Source organism: Haemaphysalis longicornis, unplaced genomic scaffold (assembly GCF_048455015.1).
Source record: "Haemaphysalis longicornis isolate Haplotype H1 unplaced genomic scaffold, Haemaphysalis longicornis Haplotype H1 scaffold_3, whole genome shotgun sequence".
NCBI classification, from domain to species: Eukaryota; Metazoa; Arthropoda; class Arachnida; order Ixodida; family Ixodidae; genus Haemaphysalis; species Haemaphysalis longicornis.
In genome coordinates this window covers 143,434,529-143,453,132 of record NW_027526335.1, presented here as the reverse complement: position 1 = coordinate 143,453,132, position 18,604 = coordinate 143,434,529, and the positions used below count along the sequence as shown (strand labels likewise).

Here is an 18,604-nt window from a genome sequence, read left to right as displayed (position 1 = left end):
TCAACTACAATCCATTCCTTTTTAATTTTTACTTCAGTGCAGAAGGAATAAATGGGAAATTAGCAAAACTAGGCAGTTAGGATAATTTTTGTTTATCTTGAAAACATTGCGCATTAGTGTACTGTGATTTTTAAGCACGTGGGTTACGAATTATAATATATCATACGAATGCATTCCGGTGAGTCTTCCTTAACGGAAACCGTACCTCCCTAGCTGCCTCCCCTTTCACCACTATAGCAAAGTATTAGCAGCATCTACATATTCTGGTTTGAGGACCCCCGGACGTGCGCTCCGAGAGGATCAGGTGGGGGATGCGAAATATGTTTTATCTGGTGATCGTGAGTGGCTTGAGCAACAGCTCAACCTCCCCAGAAAGAGGAAAAAGAAAAGAATTGCCCTTGCAGGCTGTCCGCACGAACTTCGGGGGTCAGACTGCGATAACCCCTGCCCCCACTGCCAAAACGGAGGTGTGTGTCACAACGTCACGGGGCAGTGTGTCTGTCCACCAGGCTTTCGAGGAAAGACTTGTGAAACCCGTAAGTAGAAAAAAGTTTGTGTTGAACGTGGTAGTTCCGAGTATAATCAGGGGTTAATATAGTGAAACTTGTCATCTTAAACACCGACTATAATATTAATTAGTTATTTTAATATAGCGCATTCACTAAGGGCAAACGTTACTCAGAATGAGAATCAATGTATAAATTTCGAGCACAATTCAAGCATTCAGCTGTGGGGTTAGTGTTATACTATATTTCAATAGACGCTCAAATTTACCAAACAGCCGGACTCAAACGTGACAGTGCAAACCGACGCACTATGAAGCTAACCGTTGGCGTGTGTTCGAGGAGTTCATGCATCCTGCATGCGGTTAGGAGAAAGTTTTAATGGACGTACGATGTTGTGAGAAATTTGTACCGCAGGCTAACATCATTTCCAATTGCCACAGTTCGCTTTGGTGAAGAATGCTGATGATTGTTCGTGATGTCTGCACGTGCGTTCGCCATGACATATAACAACATCAATATACTGATACGTCCATAGTTTACGTGCAGAGTGGAGGTAGGAGTGGTACCATTGTCCTCGAATTAGACGGTCGCTTCTTATATGAGAAGAACACGCAGGCGTACTACGGCGGATTTTGTGGTGTCGATGCTTTACGCCACTATGCCGGTGTACTGGGCATTCAACTAAAATTCACCTTTCAGGGAACATTCACCTTCAAGGGAAAATAACAAAACCTATAAAAACAGGTACGGGACAGCGTCCAGCAGAGCGGACATATATTCACAAAAATGTCGGTATTAGGAGGGGCTACCGCAGTAAAAAGAAAAGACGAAGAAAAAGAGCATAGCTTGCACTGTTGGCTAAAACAGCCACATCTACTACGTTCAGGTGGTCTATTTTACCATGGGCTAAGTTTTTAAACCTGAGGAAAAAATGTCTCGCTCTACTGCTTCCCTGCGTAACATGACAGCAAAGTGACATACACGTCAGCCGGGCTGATTTAAAATTCTGTGGTTTCGTATTTCTTAGTTGTATGTCCGTCCTAATTTAATTAACCTGACCGCTACCCTCACTAACCGTCAACAAGGCCACCTACAGGAGAGTATTGCTGGTAAAAAAAAAATGTATCGTACACTTACGTCTGCCTACATGCTTTGAAGGCAGAAACGTATGGAAACGGGTACGCTATATATTGGGCAAGCTATTTTGCCGTTATCAAATTATCACAATCCACCAATATCTGACTATAAGTCATAATGCATCTTCTACACTGTAATTGCAATCTCATTCACTTTAATCCACCATAATCCCACGTTATACTTACTATAAGAGACCACTTCTCGATCGTAAATAACTTTGATCATCATTATTCATTTTGAATGCACCCCTGACATGCTATGGTACTCTTCTGGAGTTCTAGCAGCTGCCGCCACTTGGATCACCTGACCTTCACTGCCATTGGTGTCGACGCATACGACGAAAATACCCTTTTTGTTCTAAGCGAAATATAAGCCGTTCGCCTTAAAAACTTGCATTGGTGGCAACCTGTTCACTTGTTTATTCAACTGAGGCTAACGATATCGGGTTGGTGTATTCACAAACTGGTCAATTCTGTGTCCCGAATCAGCATAACGACGCTCGGACAATTTCTTCAAATTTTCCAATTGCACTGTCTGAACTAATACACTGATGCCAGCGTGATATGCATCGACTTCGCCATACCGTATGTATTTTTGGCTAAAAATATCCTAATACAGCCATGTAGAATACGTCGTTATCTCTTTTGATGAACAGTAATGAGCGCTATCACATAAGGGGCAGTTTGGTGTGTTATATGCTGAAAGGGAGAGTGGGACGATGAATATTTTCCCGCCAGAATTCAATAGTAGGTCAGTGTTTACTGCGCATACTCTACTGCTCTCATTTACAATGCAGAAAAAGGCACACCCACGCACACATGCACTTCTAAAACCCTTTGAGAGGAATTCCAGCATGCTGCAAACCTGACACGAAACGAATTATCGTTATATTTTCACATGTTCTTCTTAAATAAAAGTACTTTTTTAGTGTAGTATTTTCTGAGCTACCCTAACGCCGTTGAAAACGTGAGAGCAGGCAGGAACTTAAAATTTAAGTAACGAATGTTTGCCGAACAGAAAAAATCTTTACAACACGGCTAACAAGAAAAGATCAGCTGCAGATGTTTGCGCAGCAGAATCGAGCTCTTATATTGAATCAATCCTAAGTATCCCACTGCAACATGGGCGTGGGGTAAGTCGTCATGAAGTAGCACGACACGCCCCACGGTGCGAGCGTCCTCAGACTTCATCGAATGGGCGGAAGCAAAGAAAAGTAATAGCACATTTTCTCTTCTTTTCGTTTACCCCAAGCGAATTCAAAACAACTTGAATAGGTGATCTGGCAAAGGGCCAAAAAACCCGTCAGGGCCTTGCTACACGCTAATATCATGGCAGCAGCGATGTAACAAACGGGGGACAGCTGAGGTTTTAAAAGTAGAAAGAAAATTGTAAAATTCAGTGGAACGGAAAGAAGCGTGTCTGTTCGGCGACAAAGGACAAATTGAAAGTAAGTTAAGTACTAAAATATACCAGTACAAACAATAACAACACGAACTTTCGGTTGTTCTGGAGGAAAAAAAATCAGAACGAATTCTGGAGAAATGCAAATATAAACGACATGAGCACAGTGGGCAGTGAGAAAAATTAGGATTTAACGACTAGTGTCACTTCTAACTCTTTTGTCGAATTTTTGTTCCAATATGTTATTCATTTTCTGACGATGATGACTATAATATTTTCCCGTGATATTCCTTCTTGTTCCTTCATTTCAGCATGTGGAGACAATTATTTCGGCAGTAAATGCCAACATCGGTGTTCAGACACCAACCGGGACGAAAACGCAATGTCTTGCCGTGGAAAGCTGATCTGCCGACCTAACCCCTACGGCTGTTCCTGCGGCACGGGATTTTACGGTCCGTTCTGCAATGAGAGTGAGTGTAGCTAAAGAGTTTCCTAGTAATTTAAAGAACGTCGTTGACAAAGTCAATCAAAGCCTAAAAAACTCCCGCGTGGGAACAATCGGATGAATACATGGGACGCTCGGGTATAGACAGGGTTTCTTTTAAACTCCGCTTCACGACTCTAGGGGGTTGCATTGCTGGAAGGACCCTTTCAGGCATTGTATCGATGGTATGAAACCTACAGACTAAGGCTCTAGGACTTTTTATGAATACCTTCAGAGACCGCACGCATCCCTCAAAATTTCTACAGAGCATGTCTGTTTAAAGTCTGTTTTACTTGTATACCTTGATTTCCTACTCGTCGCAAAGGTCAATACTATAACACATCTGATATCAAAGTGTGAAGACCCTATTCGACACTAAAACACCTGCTGGCTCACACAACGTGTTTTTATATAAGCTGCGCAATGTAGCGAGCAGCAGTAAAGGAGACTTCACTTTTATCCGCATATGCATTGCTGTGAAGGCATTTGAATGGAAACATCACCAACACCATCACCATCTATCTAAACCCACTGCAGGGGAAAGGCTGCTCCCATACATCCCCAAATACTCCAGTCCTGTGCTAGCTGCGACCAATTATTCGCCGCAGACTTCTTCATCTCATGTGCCCATCTGACTTTCTGCCGCCCGCTGCCACGCTTGTCTTCTCTGGGGATCCACGCTGCTACCCTTCATGACCAGCAGTAATCTTGTCTTCGCATTACATTAACTGCCCACGCCCATTTATTCTCCTTAATTTCTACTAATATGTCCTGAACACGCGTTTGTTCCCTGACCTACTCGGCTATCTTCTGGTTCCTTAATGTTTCACCTATCGTCTTCCGCTCCATTGCTCGCTGAGTCATTCTCAATTTCAGTAAAAATCTTTTAGTGAGCCTCCAAGTTCCTGCCACGTAGCTGAGTACCGGTAAGATGCAGCTGGCTTACACTTTCTTCTACAGGGAAAACGGTAGGCTGCCATTCCGTATCTTAGGATGCCTGCCGAATCAACTCCACACTATTTTTATCCTAATTATCCCTTCCTGAAGGTTGGGATCTGGGGTCACTACTTAGCCTAAGTAGACATATTCGGTGAGCACTTCCACTGCGTCGCCACTCATCTCAAACCGCCTTGACCTACCGAGGTTATTGCGGAATACTTAGTTTCTGCATAATAATTTTCAGGCCTCCGATTCTAGTCTGCTTTCCCAGTGCGGTAATCATGTTCTGTCATTTGTCCCTGAGTTAGTTAGCAAGGCAAGGTAATCAAGAAATCTTAGGTTACTGAACTATTCTTTATTAACGCTTACGCCCACCGGTTCCCAATTCAATGTTCTGAATACCTTTGTGAATGCTGTGAATAACATTGGAGAGATTGTGTCTCCTTGTCTGACACCCTTCCCCATAGGTTTTTACTGCTCTCCTTATGCGGGACGGTGGCAGCTGCGAACCTATTGTAGATATCCGGCAGTAGTCTTACAGAATTCCGGTCTACACCCTCATTCCGTAATGAGTGAATAACTGCTGAGTTTTCGACAGAGTGAAATGGTTTCGCTTAGTCTATGAGGGCTATATATAGAGGTTGAGCGTACTCTGTCCATTTCTCTATCACATGATTGACTGTGTGAATATGGTCTATTTTAGTGTAGCCCTTACGAAACCCTGCTTTTTTCTAATTAAGAATAGTAACATGGATATATAAGTAGTCAGTAGTCACAGACCAACGTATAAAATCCCTAACGCCTACTAATTAAATATCACGGTAAGACCCCTTGCATTTTTACAAAACACTAAAGACACCGCCCTGCCAATAATGTCGGTGTCGTGACTGTACCAGGTGTATTTCTGGGAACACACTTTTAGGGTAATCGTCAGTGGTCGTATCTAAAAATATAAAAGCACTCACTCCTCTTGTTATTGGTGCTTTAAAATGATCAGGAGGTGTGACGCTTGAAGCGTTACACGCAGGCAGACGGGTTTTCTCGTGGGGTTAAGAATTTAGAACTTTGGTTAAAAAAGTACAGAGAATGTTGTGATTCCTGATCGCGTAACGTCACCGACGGGATCACTGCGACTTATGAATGTTTATGCTCTGTTTTTCTTGTTTATTTTGCGTTTGAACGGTAAGCTTACTAGGCCTCACTTGCGCCGTATATCGTGAAAGAAAACGCACTGAAGGGAAGCCAGCCTTACTCAACGGAGTTTCCAAAAACGAACACCAGGCGCCTAAAAACGTTTTGCCTGGTGGGAATGATAAGTAGCTTCCTGGTGCTATGAAACTGACGTGTACCTAATTTTACAATTGCAGAGAACTTTTGATAAGCGAAAAATTTAGGCACACTCACAATCACACCTAACGACTGAGAGAAAATACAAAAGCTAATAGACATTGATAAAGGGGCACGTAATTGCAACTGCGTTTTGTCGCCCTTTAGAGGCTGACACACGCGGACAAAAGACATTTTCAAACAGTTTATATTTTACAATTTCACTTGGACACAGGTTGATTTCCCTTGGACACATATTGTCTTGGAGAAAGCTGCGTGTGTTGACCGTCTTTCTCTTAAAAAAGGGGCTTTGGTTGCTTGATTCTGTGATCGTTTTTTATCATTTCGTATTCCTTTTCGACGTTTTCAATACAGGTGCCTGCAATATTTTGTTCAAGTGGTTTTTTCCCTTTCTCAATTAAAATTGGAGGCCTGTATTTGTTCTTTATGCTGTTATTCTTGCTTTAAAACTCTCTTGACACCCTACCTGCGCCTAAATGCTTTGAAGTTGGATGGGCGTGTCCTTCAGCTGGGCATGTCTGGAAATAAACTGTTTTGACTGTCGTTTCTCTTCCTTTCCGTAACGCCACAGCATGTCCACCCCACAAGTATGGGGCGGATTGCAAACAGAGTAGAATCTGCTCCTGCAAAGCGGAGCCATTCTGCGACGTCCACACTGGCGTCTGCGTCCGAGACCAAGGGCTCTGCCGCGAAGGCTGGACAAACGCGCCCTTCTGTGACACAAGTAAGTTTCGTTTACTTGATTTGCCTATTTCGTAGTGAAAGTTGGGCTTTTTCGTATTATCAACATTAATTAGGTGAGCAAAGAGCAAAGACCAGAGTCCTTAAAGCGTGTTGGATCATTTGGTTTTCCGTCTTCAGAGGAAGAATCACCATGCGAAATGTTTACTTTACGCACTTTACACGCCCAGTTTGTCATAAGACCTCGACCGCTCTCCAGTGCCATGAGCCATCATGCACGCAAACAGATGCTCCGAAATTATACCCTTTTTTCTTGAATCAAGCCTTCCAGCGAAAGGTAAGATGATATTTAAACAAGAGATTCACATAGGCACAACCGTTCAAAACTCCGGAAACCTCTGAAACAGTTCATCCCTGTCCCTGTTCTTTAGCGCAAAATATAGTGCGTGTAAGTTTGATGCAATATGTATGTAATAAACCGGCGGTCACCCTGTTTATTCAGTCGCAATGATGGAATCATCAAGAGAGGAGTGAGAGCGCGAGGGAAAGGCCGTGTGGGCTGTTAGCAAAGAGGAGAGGATGGCGCCACAGCTCTACTGGCTAATTACTGCTCTGCACGTGACAGGTTTCACTTCGGTTGGAGATGCTTTAACTTTTTCAAAACAAACCTCTTCAAGGCTATTAACTATGCTAAACTGTCATTGTGATGCCTTTGAAATTTAACATGAATTATTTTGCAATGCAATGACGCCTTTAACTATACATTTCTCGCAAAATTTTAATTAATGCGTGATCTGATATGTCCGACGGCATCAAAGATCCGTCCCCACATACGAAAGTAAGTCATGGCCTTTCCCTTTCCCCTACATAAACGACTTTATCCTGTTCACTAGGCACCTCCATAAAACCGATAATCATTAAGGTAATACCTGAAGATATCCTTATGCAGCTAACTATTCTGCCGCGGACTTGACTGCCTGCTTCAAGGGTTTACAGTACCTCATGCCGTGTGTTCAGCTGCCAGGAATACGTGGGCAGGAAATGTAGATATTTTCTAGTAGTGATTTCCACCGATCCAGATCCAGAATAATCCAGAATAATTAACCTAAGCGGCTTAGGGTGCAAACACGCAAATGATGTGGCCGAGCATTCAATTTGTGTATGAAATGGAATCTCCGCTTGGACATTGCGCACTATAAAACGCCTTACATGGTTTGCGTGTGTTCCGTGCGGACATGCATTTTTAAAACAAATTGTATGTTCAGCTTTGCTACTCGCCGAATTTACACGCTAGGCCACTTTGATTGGGCATTCTGAAACATTGTGAGGAAGGTGCCGTACGAAGACGTCGAGAGTACGAACACAATGAAGTATTTCACAAGAGCAAGTAACCCTCTTAGAATTATACTGGTGTTAGCACAACCACCTGAAACTTCGTATCTCGCAGCATATTATTGTTATCGTCATGACAATGCGCGGCCTAAGTTTTTTTGCTTTTCAATTTCGGTTTCCTCTGCTATATTATTCACAATTTTTCTGTGGCTCAGCTGTGCGCTGTGGGCTTTTGTAACGATATATCACCCTCCCACACCAAAAGCATAGTTGGGACAGAAATTAGAAGGCTCACAACCGCCCTCCGAACGACTTACAGATAGCGCAACGGGAGACGTGTATAGTAAAAAAAACTCCCCCCTCGCCTCGCGGGAACCCCGTGTGTAGATGCGACGCATAGGTCGAGCGGCGAAGGGACCGCGTTTCACAGCGCGCATAACGTTGAGGGGACTGCGGAAGCCGGTCCCAGTCGATGACGACGTTGGCGTACTTGTAAAGCGGCGTGGACTCTAGGTGTTTGAGCCAAGCGTGAATGTTGCTTCGCCGGAAAACGGCACACCGGTTATATGCGCAGCGCGCCCGAAGGAGAGGAAACCGCGGAAGAGAGAGTACTGCACATGCCCCGGCCCCAGTGCGTCTGCCGCGGCTATGACGCAACACAATGCAACACAATCCACTTTAATCCAATCCAATCCAAATCCAAATCCAATCCAATCCAATTCAATCCAAGCCAAGCCAATCTAATTCAATTGAATCCAATTCAATGCCCCTCGCGAGAGAGTGTCCGCTATCGGACAAGAGAGGGGGTGAGCGGCGGAGAGCGCAGCTGGCGCGACGAGGAGAATGGGGGTAGGGTGGACAACGCCGCCGCCGCCGCCGCCGACGACGACGACGCCGGAGGGATAAGGCGGGTGGATCAGATGCTCTGCATCTAAAAACGTCAATTGCGTCGAAGGTATACTTCGGCACAGACTGGACAACCAAATTCACGGACAGATTCCCTCTGTGGGTGTGAACGCAGGGCAAGTGGTCGTTTGTAGAGCCATTCTAGAGGTCATGGCTCCAGGTAGCACCAGGGCAGCATTTTTTCCTCCACTTTCTACCTTCGGAATATTTTTAAAAATTGTAAAAAAATTAAAACAGGAGTAAATAACAAACCATGTTTCCTGTTAGATTTCATGACGGTTTTTACTTAATGCTGCGCCTAAATTTGCGTTCATTCAACTAGCCCATTTTTCCAACTTTGAATATATACGCATATAAACTTTGAATATATACGCATATAAATCTATATATATATATATATATATATATATATATATATATATATATATATATTGTCACGTAGACAAAGATGACGCAGTTGTCTTAAAGAAAAAAATAGGTTTATTGGAGCGAATTTGTGCTCCCCTAACAACTCAAGGAATACACAGGCGGCGAAGCAGCAGTTAACAAAATGATGTGCGTAGGCGATTCTCGGCGAATTGAATGCCGCGGCGTCGGCTCCGCGGTAATTTATCTTTGGGAGCGAGCGTTTGTAAAACCGTCGAAATACATCCAGAACAAAGATTATTCTAGGCTGTTCACGTTAGTTCGAAACACCCTCCATATGAGAAGAGACAATAGAAGTGGCATAGAAAGAAAGAATGGAACACGCGCTTCCCTTGCTACACAGATAACGCTGATAACGCACACCGGCACAGCCGGGCAGTAAAAGCAAAACATCAACAAACCAACCAAATGCACGGTTCGCGGCAATATATGTAAAAATATATAAATATATATATATATATATATATATATATATATATATATATATATATATATATATATATATATATATATATATATATATATATATATATATATATATATATATATATATATTCTTTCCCAGCGGCCGCTGGGAAAGAAGACGTTCTACGTCTCCCGCGGTAGTCGAGGGGCGGCGCTAGTTGACCGGCCTCAGAGATCTTGTAAATATAAACCCCCGCTTTAAAGTCGAGAGAGAAGCCGCTGTGGGGATAGCGTAATGGCTAACGCACCGCACCGGTTATGCGGAGATGTGGGCTCGAGTCCCGCTCCCGGAAAACGGCGGATTTGTTCTCGACTTATATTTTCGCTTATTTATCAATGAATCAAAAGAAACGTGACAAGCACACGTCATTCGGCCCTATTAAATATTTCGAAAAAAAAAAAAAAAAAAAGCCGAATAGCACTGGCAATGACGACTGCAACCTTGATATGTATCTTTACCGAGTCCCTCGTCCCGTATATCTCTCTCTATATATATATATATATACATAAAGCGAATCAGAATAGGAAAACAAGGGCGTGTTGCAATAACACAGAAATAAGGATTTCCAGTCAAAATAGACAAGGAAAGCAAAGGGGTGGACGCCACAGGTCATTGAAACAGCTAAAGAATCTTTGGAGAGAGTAAGAAAGAAAGTGGAGAAAAATGCCTGCCGGGTGAGATCCGAACCAACGACCTCCAGAATACGCGTCTGCTGCGACGACCACTGCGCTACCGGCGGGGCTGTTTTTCCCCTCCACTTTCTCGAGTACTTATGTAGAGATTTGTTGTCAGCGTTTAAGGGTGGTAGCCAGCGCCACTCAGTCTACTAGGGGTCAAGCGGACCTTCTTTTTTTTAACCCAGGGTCGTGACTCGAGCGTCTACGACATGTCGAGACTGGTTGGCAAGCGTTTAGCCCTCTTAAGCTACCTATGGCACCAAGACGGCCAGAACAGAGACCCTCGCTATTCATGTAGACAATCATAATTGGCAAATGAGGGGCTCGTTGAAATAATACAGAAATAAGGATTGCCAGTCAATATAGCCAAGGAAAGCAAATGGGAGGATGCCGTAGGTCATTGAAATAGATAAAGAATTTTTGGGAGAAAGAAAGAAAGTGGAGAAGAAATGTATCCCAGATATCCAAATTGGTAAAGCATTCGAGATCAAATAAAAGGCGTGGGTTCGATCGCCACTCTGGGCGCGTGTTTTTCTTCCTTTCTTTCTTTCCTACGTATCTTTAAAAGTGTTGGCTTCACTAACCGTAGTAAAGAATGAGCCTAACTACACCCCTATGCCTCCTTTGGCGTTGTAGACTGCCCACCTATGTTTCTGTATTTCCTCAACGAGCCCCTCATTTCCTAACTAATTATTCTGCGAAAGCCTAGCGAGGGTCTAGGTTCTGGCAGCCTTGATGCCTAGGTAGCGTAAGAGGTCATCCTGCCATTTACTCGCTCATGCAGGATGTAGACATTTGGGACATGCCCCAGGAGTTGAAAAGAAGGTCCCCTTCTCCTCGTATAGTCAGAGTGGCGCTGGAAGCTATGCTCAAGCGTGAGATTCAGTTCTAGTAAATATAAATACCCGAGAAACTGAAGGAGAACACACTCGCCCAGGTAGCCGACTTGGTAAGGCATTCCATATCAAATCGAAAGGCATGGGTTCGGTCCCCACTCGGGGCACGAGTGTGTATTTCTTTCTTTCCTTCCTAAGTATATTTTAAAATGTTAACTTCACTAACTGTATTAAAAAGGAGCCTTACAACACCCCTATACCTCCTTTGGCGTTGTACACTGCCCACCTATCTTTCTGTATTTCCTCAGCGAGCGCCTTATTTCCTAACTACATTGTTTTGCGACAGCCTAGCGAGGGTATCGGTTCTGGCAGCCTTGATGCCTAGGTAGCATAAAAGGGCTTCCCGCCAGTTACACGCTCATGCTGGCTGTAGATGTTCGAGTCACGCCCCGGGGGTTTGAAAGAAGGTCCCTTCTCCCTGTGTAGTCACAGTGACGCTGGCTACCACCCTCAAGCATCATACAGAGTTCTAAAAAATATAAATACCCCATAAACTGAAGGAGAACACAGTCGCCCAGATGGGCAAACTGGTAAGGCATTCGAGATCAAATTAAAGGGCTAGGGTTCGGTCCCCTCCCTGGGCGAGAGTTTTTCTTTCTTTCTTTCCTACGTATACTTAAAACTTTTAATTTCACTAACTGTACTAAAAAGGAGCCTTACAAAACCCCTATGCCTCATTTGGCGTTGTACACTGCCGACCTATCTTTCTGTATTTCCTCAACGAACCCCTCATTTCCTAACTATATTATTCGGCCAAAAACTAGCGAGGGTCTAGGTGCTGGCAGCCTTGATGCCTAGGTAGCATAAGACGGCTTCCCACTAGTTACCCGCTCATATAGGCTGTAGACGTTCGAGTCACTTCCCGGGGGTTGCAAAGAAGGTCCCTTTCTCGCCGTGTAGTCAGAGTGGCGCTGGCTACCACCCTCAAGCATCAGACACAGTTCTAAAAACTATAAATACGCAATAAAGTGAAGTGGAACACAGTCGCCCATATACCCAAATGGGTAAGGCATTCGAGATCAAATCGAAGGGCGTGAGTTCGGTCCCCCTCTGGGCGCGAGCTTTTCTTTCTTTCTTTCGTTCCTACGTATATTTCAAAGTGTTGGCTTCACTAACTGTAGTAAAGAATGAGCCTAACTACACCCCTATGCCTCCTTTGGCGTTGTAGACTTCTGTATTTCCTCAACGAGCCACTCATTCATGGTGGGACTGCGAGCTGGGCCTGTTGGTACATGTTCATGGTGGGAAAAGCGCTATAGTACACGCCCAGCTCGCAGTTCTTCTGAGCCCCTCATTTCCTAACTAATTATTCTGCGAAAGCCTAGAGAGGGTCTGGGTTCTGGCAGCCTTGATGCCTAGGTAGCGTAAGAAGTCTTCCTGCGAGTTACTCGCTCATGCAGGCTGTAGACATTTGGGACACGCCCCAGGGGTTGAAAAGAAGGTCCCCTTCTCCCCGTGTAGTCAGAGTGGCGCTGGATGCTACGCTCAAGCGTCAGATACAGTTCTAGTAAATATAAATACCCGAGAAACTGAAGGAGAACACACTCGCTCAGATAGCCGAATTGGTAAGGCATGCCATAAAAATCGAAAGGCGTGGGTTTGGTCCCCACTCTGGGCGCGAGTTTGTATGTCTTTGTTTCCTTCCTACGTATATTTTAAAATGTTAACTTCACTAACTGTATTAAAAAGGAGCCTTACAACACCCCTACACATCCTTTGGCGTTGTACACTGCCGACCTATCTTTCTGTATTTCCTCAGCGAGCCCCTTATTTCCTAACTACATTGTTTTGCGACAGCCTAGTGAGGGTCTCGGTTCTGGCAGCCGAGATGCTACCTAGGCATCAAGCCTAGGTAGCATAAAACGGCTTTCCGCCAGTTACACGCTCATGCTGGCTGTAGATGTTCGAGTTACGCCCCGGGGGTTTGAAAGAAGGTCCCTTCTCCCTGTGTAGTCACAGTGACGCTGGCTACCACCCTCAAGCATCATACAGAGTTCTAAAAAATATAAATACCCCATAAACTGAAGGAGAACACAGTCGCCCAGATGGGCAAACTGGTAAGGCATTCGAGATCAAATTAAAGGGCTAGGGTTCGGTCCCCTCCCTGGGCGAGAGTTTTTCTTTCTTTCTTTCCTACGTATACTTAAAACTTTTAATTTCACTAACTGTACTAAAAAGGAGCCTTACAAAACCCCTATGCCTCATTTGGCGTTGTACACTGCTGACCTATCTTTCTGTATTTCCTCAACGAGCCCCTAATTTCCTAACTATATTATTCGGCCAAAGCCTAGCGAGGGTCTAGGTTATGGCAGCCTTGATGCCTAGGTAGCATAAGACGGCTTCCCACTAGTTACCTGCTCATATAGGCTGTAGACGTTCGAGTCAGTTCCCGGGGCTGCAAAGAAGGTCCCCTTCTCGCCGTGTAGTCAGAGTGGCGCTGGCTACCACCCTCAAGCATCAGACACAGTTCTACAAACTATAAATACGCTATAAAGTGAAGTAGAACACAGTCGCCCATATACCCAAATTGGTAAGGCGTTCGAGATCAAATCGAAGGGCGTGAGTTTGGTCCCCCTCTGGGCGCGAGCTTTTCTTTTTTTCTTTCTTTCCTATGTATAGTTAAAAATGCTAGCTTCACTAACCGTACTAAAAAAGAGCCTAACAGCACCCGTGGGCCTCCTATGGGGTTTTAGACTGCCAACCTATCTTTCTGTATTTCGCCAGAGAGCCCCTCATTTCGTAACTATCTACTACATATACATATATATATATATATATATATATATATATATATATATATACATATATATATATATATATATATACATATATATATATATATATACATATATATATATATATATATATATATATATATATATATATATATATATATATATATATATATATATATATATATATATATATATATATATATATATATATATATATATATATATATATATATATATATATACCCTGTTATCCAGTTACCCGCTTATGACAGGCTGTAGACGTTCGCGTCACGCCCCGGGGGTTGAAAAGGAGGTCCCCTTCTCCCCGTGTAGTCTGAGTGGCGCTGGCTACCACCCTCAAGCGTCAGATGCAGTTTTAGTATATATAAATACCCCAGAAAGTGAAGCGGAACACAGTCGCCCAGATAGCCGAATTGGTGAGGCATTCAAGATGTAATCGAAAGGCGTGGGTTCGGTCCCCACTCTGGGCGCGTGTTTTTCTTTCTTTCTCACGTAATTAATAAAATAATAATAATAATGTAACGTTACTAACGGTAAAAAATAGTCTAACAATTCCCCTATGCCTTCTTTGGCGTAGTAGACTGCCGGCATTTCTTTCTGTATTTCCTAACGAGCCCCTCATTTCCAAACCCTATTATCGTGCGAAAGCTTAGTGAGGGCCTCAGTTCTGGCAGCCTTGATGCCAAGGTAGCATAAGAGGGTTTCCCGCCAGTTACCCGCTTATGACGGGCTGTAGACGTCCGCGTCACGCCCCGGGGGTTGAAAAGGAGGTCCCCTTCTCCCCGTGTAGTCTGAGTGGCGCTGGCTACCACCCTCAAGCGTCAGATGCAGTTGTAGTATATATAAATACCCCAGAAAGTGAAGCGGAACGCAGTCGCCCAGATAGCCGAATTGGTAAGGCATTCGAGGTCTAATCGAAAGGCGTGGGTTCGGTCCCCACTCTGGGCGCGTGGTGTTCTTACTTTCTCACGTAATTAATACAAAAATAATAATAATGTAACGTTACAAACGGTAAAAAATAGTCTAACAATTCCCCTATGCCTTCTTTGGCGTTGTAGACTGCCGGCATTTCTTTCTGTATATATATATATATATATATATATATATATATATATATATATATATATATATATATATTGTGACGTGCGCTGTTTCGGAAATGCTTGATTTTTGTACTTTTTCCGGGCAACGGACATTGAGCATACTGATCTCGCTATTGCTTTTTGAACCTTTGCGTGATCCCTTGCGTGTCAGAATAATCTCTCGTCGAGTGTCTATGGTTATTAATGAGGAACTTCTTTTAGGAAATACAGAAGCAAAGGTGGGCACTCTAAATCTCAGACTGTGAGGCTTTTTTACTACGATAAGTGAAGTTGATTTTTGATTGTATGGTTTAAGGCGCCGACGCAACGCAGGCGATGAGGCGCGCCGTAGTGGAGGGCTCCAGATTAATTTTGACCACCTGGGATCTTTAACGTGCGCCGAAATCTCGTACACACTGGCGTTTGTGCTTTTCGCCTCCATCAGAAAAGCGGCCGCCGTGGCCGGGAATCGAACCCGCGACTTCGTGCTCAGCAGCGCAACGCCTTGCCACTGAGCCACCGCGGCGGGTTATAAGTGAAGTTGCCATTTCAATTGAATAACGAAAGAAATTGAACTATACCACGCGTTTATAGTGGGAATCGAACCGGCGCCCCATTATTAAACCACGGATGCTTTACCAATTCGGCTATCTGAATGACTGGGTTCTCCAACACTTTTTGTGGGGGTTACATTTGGCAGAACTTTATTTGATGATGTGGGTGGAAGCCTGCGCTGCTATGGCAACATTGGGTGGATGGAACTTTGTAACCCCAGGGCCGTGGCTTGCGGTTCTACAGCCTGTCATGAGCAGTCGACCGACCAGAAACCCTCTTGTGCTACGTTTCGGTTTCAAGGCTGCCGAAGCAGTAAGGCATCCGACATTTAATCAGACGTAGGGCGTTTGTTCCCCACTGTGGGCACGTGTTTTTCTTGACTTTATTTCGGATTAAAATTAAAATAGTAACTGCAGTAATCGTAGTAAAACCAAATACAACCTTCCCATATGCCTCCTATGGTGGTATACACTGCTGGCCTTTCCTACAGGTGTTTTCACAACGAGTCCCTCATTCCTAACCATTTTATTCTGCAAAGGATGGCGAGGTCCTCGGTTCTGCCGGGCTTTATGGCCTCGAAGCTCTTCGGTCGTGTCGGCCGCCCTAGCTCCGGTGAGCCATGGGCGCGCCACTTCTCCAGCCTTGTTTACCCAGCCCATTACATGCTGGCAGTAGATGTGATCAGCTGCGGCATGACAAGAAAACATTGCCGTTCCCCTGCCCCATTTTTTCGTGTGTCTTGATAGGTTTCGGACGTTCCTTTTTGAGTAGGTCGACTCGTTGCGGGGCGAATGTTCATCCAGCTCTTCATCACCCGTAGCAGCAAGGACGTCCCTGTATATTAACGTCTCATCTCACCATGGTTGGACCCGTCACATAAGTGTGATCTCATCCGTGGTGGTCGCCTTCGAAGAAGGGCAAATGTCACGGGAATGAGAAGTAGACACTAGCACATAACTTCATGGGTCCCATGCCATCGACAGTTAACCATAGAGTGGCTGAAGCGCAGCTTGAGGTGTGATGGCCGCAAAGAAAATAGATCGTATCAGTTGGTTTTATGACGAGTGTTTATAGACGTCTCTCGCAGTGGACAGCCGCTACAACCACCCGGTTGATGGTGTCATCATTGGTGTACCCCTGGTTGTGATTGTTATCATCGGGGTTGGTTCGCTCATATATTTCTGTATCTGGTGAGTGCCCAGCGCTTTCTAACAAAAACTATTCCCCCTTTCATGCAATAGAAATGATGATCACAATGTTTCAATTTCACAGCGAATTAGATAGAAAAAAACCATCTGAGTTATGTTAATGAGTTGTTTTGTAGTACAAGATAATATTCTCTGCATATTGTCATCCAAGAAGGGAGCATGTGCGTAAGATACTGTTTAAACAGGCTTGTTGGCGTCATGCTTCAGTGTATCGACCAAGGCTATTTAACTACTAGCGGCTGCTTTGACATGAGCAATGAATATTGTTGTAGGTACATAAACGCTTCTCCAAAAATCGCAAACCTAAAATTCCCCCTCCAGTACTCTCATATCTGTGTTACATCTGGACTTTATTCCAGCAAAAAAGAAGCTGTAGACCACGGGTTCAACACTGCTATACGGAAAACACTGAGAAAGGACCTACCAAAGCTTTTTAAGTGTAAGTACGTATTTGTGGCGTTATTATAAGGTCGCTATTCACTTTGTTTGTAACGAACACGTGAAATTTGAGATGCGTCACTTGAAAATAGGAGTGCGTAAACACTTTCACGACGACGCAGCCATACAATCTTGTGCAGTAAAGGTAGAAACTAGATGCCTGAAACCTCGTTTCTTTATGAAACTGACATTGAGATGAACTTACTTCCATGGTAGTCGAATTAACGAAAGTGCGAAACATGCATAATCGAATTTGTAAAATAAATTTTCGTGAAATAATTTGTAAAATTAGTTTAAAAAACATTTACAAACTAATTCTGGTGCAATTGACTTTAGTTACTTTGTACGAGTTAGTTTTGAAGTATCATAAAAGCTTTTTAAATAACACTGAAGTGTGCTAAATGAAGCACAAGATGCTTTTCTCCTTTCAAAAAAAGTGCGCCAATTTAGCGTCGTCTGGGAGAAAATGGTGCTGAGCTAGCGAACTTGCATCCACCAAACAACTGCTACATTGCACAGAATCCCTGCGTAGGCTGCATAAGAACCCTGGTCGTTTGGCGAATGCAGTTTCTGTGGCACAGTATCTATTAGAAGTTCACCCAGTGGGGATGGCTTCCTATACTCAAGAGATCAAACATTTTTCTACCAACACGGTTACAAAAAATTTGCGGTTTATTTTATCCAGCTATAAATTTCTTTACCCTTTCCTTTGGCTGCTTAGCAGAAATTTCCTCTTCCCATTTGTATTTTTGTGCAGTAAAACTGAACGGTTATACACGTAATTTTAAGAAATTGGTAGCAGGTGTGTTTTAAAACGGAAATATGACACAAACTCTATATTATGGTGTTTTAGGTCAACATTGTTGCTATGCTTGAAAAAAGCGAAAGTGCTCGTCCTGCCTGAGTGTATATTTTTACTGTTTTCTGTGGTTACTGATTTATCTGTTCACGGTTTTTGTGAGTGAACTCCTTCCTAGCTGCTCCAACGTTGAAATGCAAGCGTTGGTCTTTGCGTTCAACCAGCGGAGAACCACTTTTTCTGGGTCTTATAAGATGCTCACATTCTAAAGTAGTTTAGTAAAAATTTTATGTAAGGTATTTTGTAATTTTGGTGTTCAGTGCTGCCTTTAATTTCCCCTTGCAAGGTGCTCCGATATTCATTCAAGCTGTTCCTCAAGAATATTGTGGGATGAAGAAATCGAGAGAAATAATTTCTGCGGAATAGGCAGGTCTGACGGCGTTTTATTGGGCGGCAGGACACTTTTTCCTACTCAAAAATTGGTTTCTTACTTTTCATTGCTACGGCACCTCAACCAAACTTTACCGGGTACCTCAACTTCGATAATGGAGTTCAGAAGTTCACTATT

General features: G+C 43.7%; 1 protein-coding gene across 1 annotated transcript; it reads left to right on the top strand.

Annotated features, from left to right (window-relative positions):
* Positions 1-406: 406 nt before the first annotated feature.
* Positions 407-18,462, top strand: LOC144175457 (uncharacterized). Its single transcript, XM_077704550.1, has 6 exons — positions 407-536; positions 3,356-3,514; positions 6,386-6,538; positions 16,679-16,781; positions 17,159-17,238; positions 18,383-18,462. The coding sequence occupies exons 2-6, from the start codon at positions 3,427-3,429 to the stop codon at positions 18,460-18,462; spliced, it is 504 nt and encodes a 167-aa protein (XP_077560676.1). The 5' UTR covers positions 407-536; positions 3,356-3,426.
* The last annotated feature ends 142 nt before the right edge of the window (positions 18,463-18,604 follow it).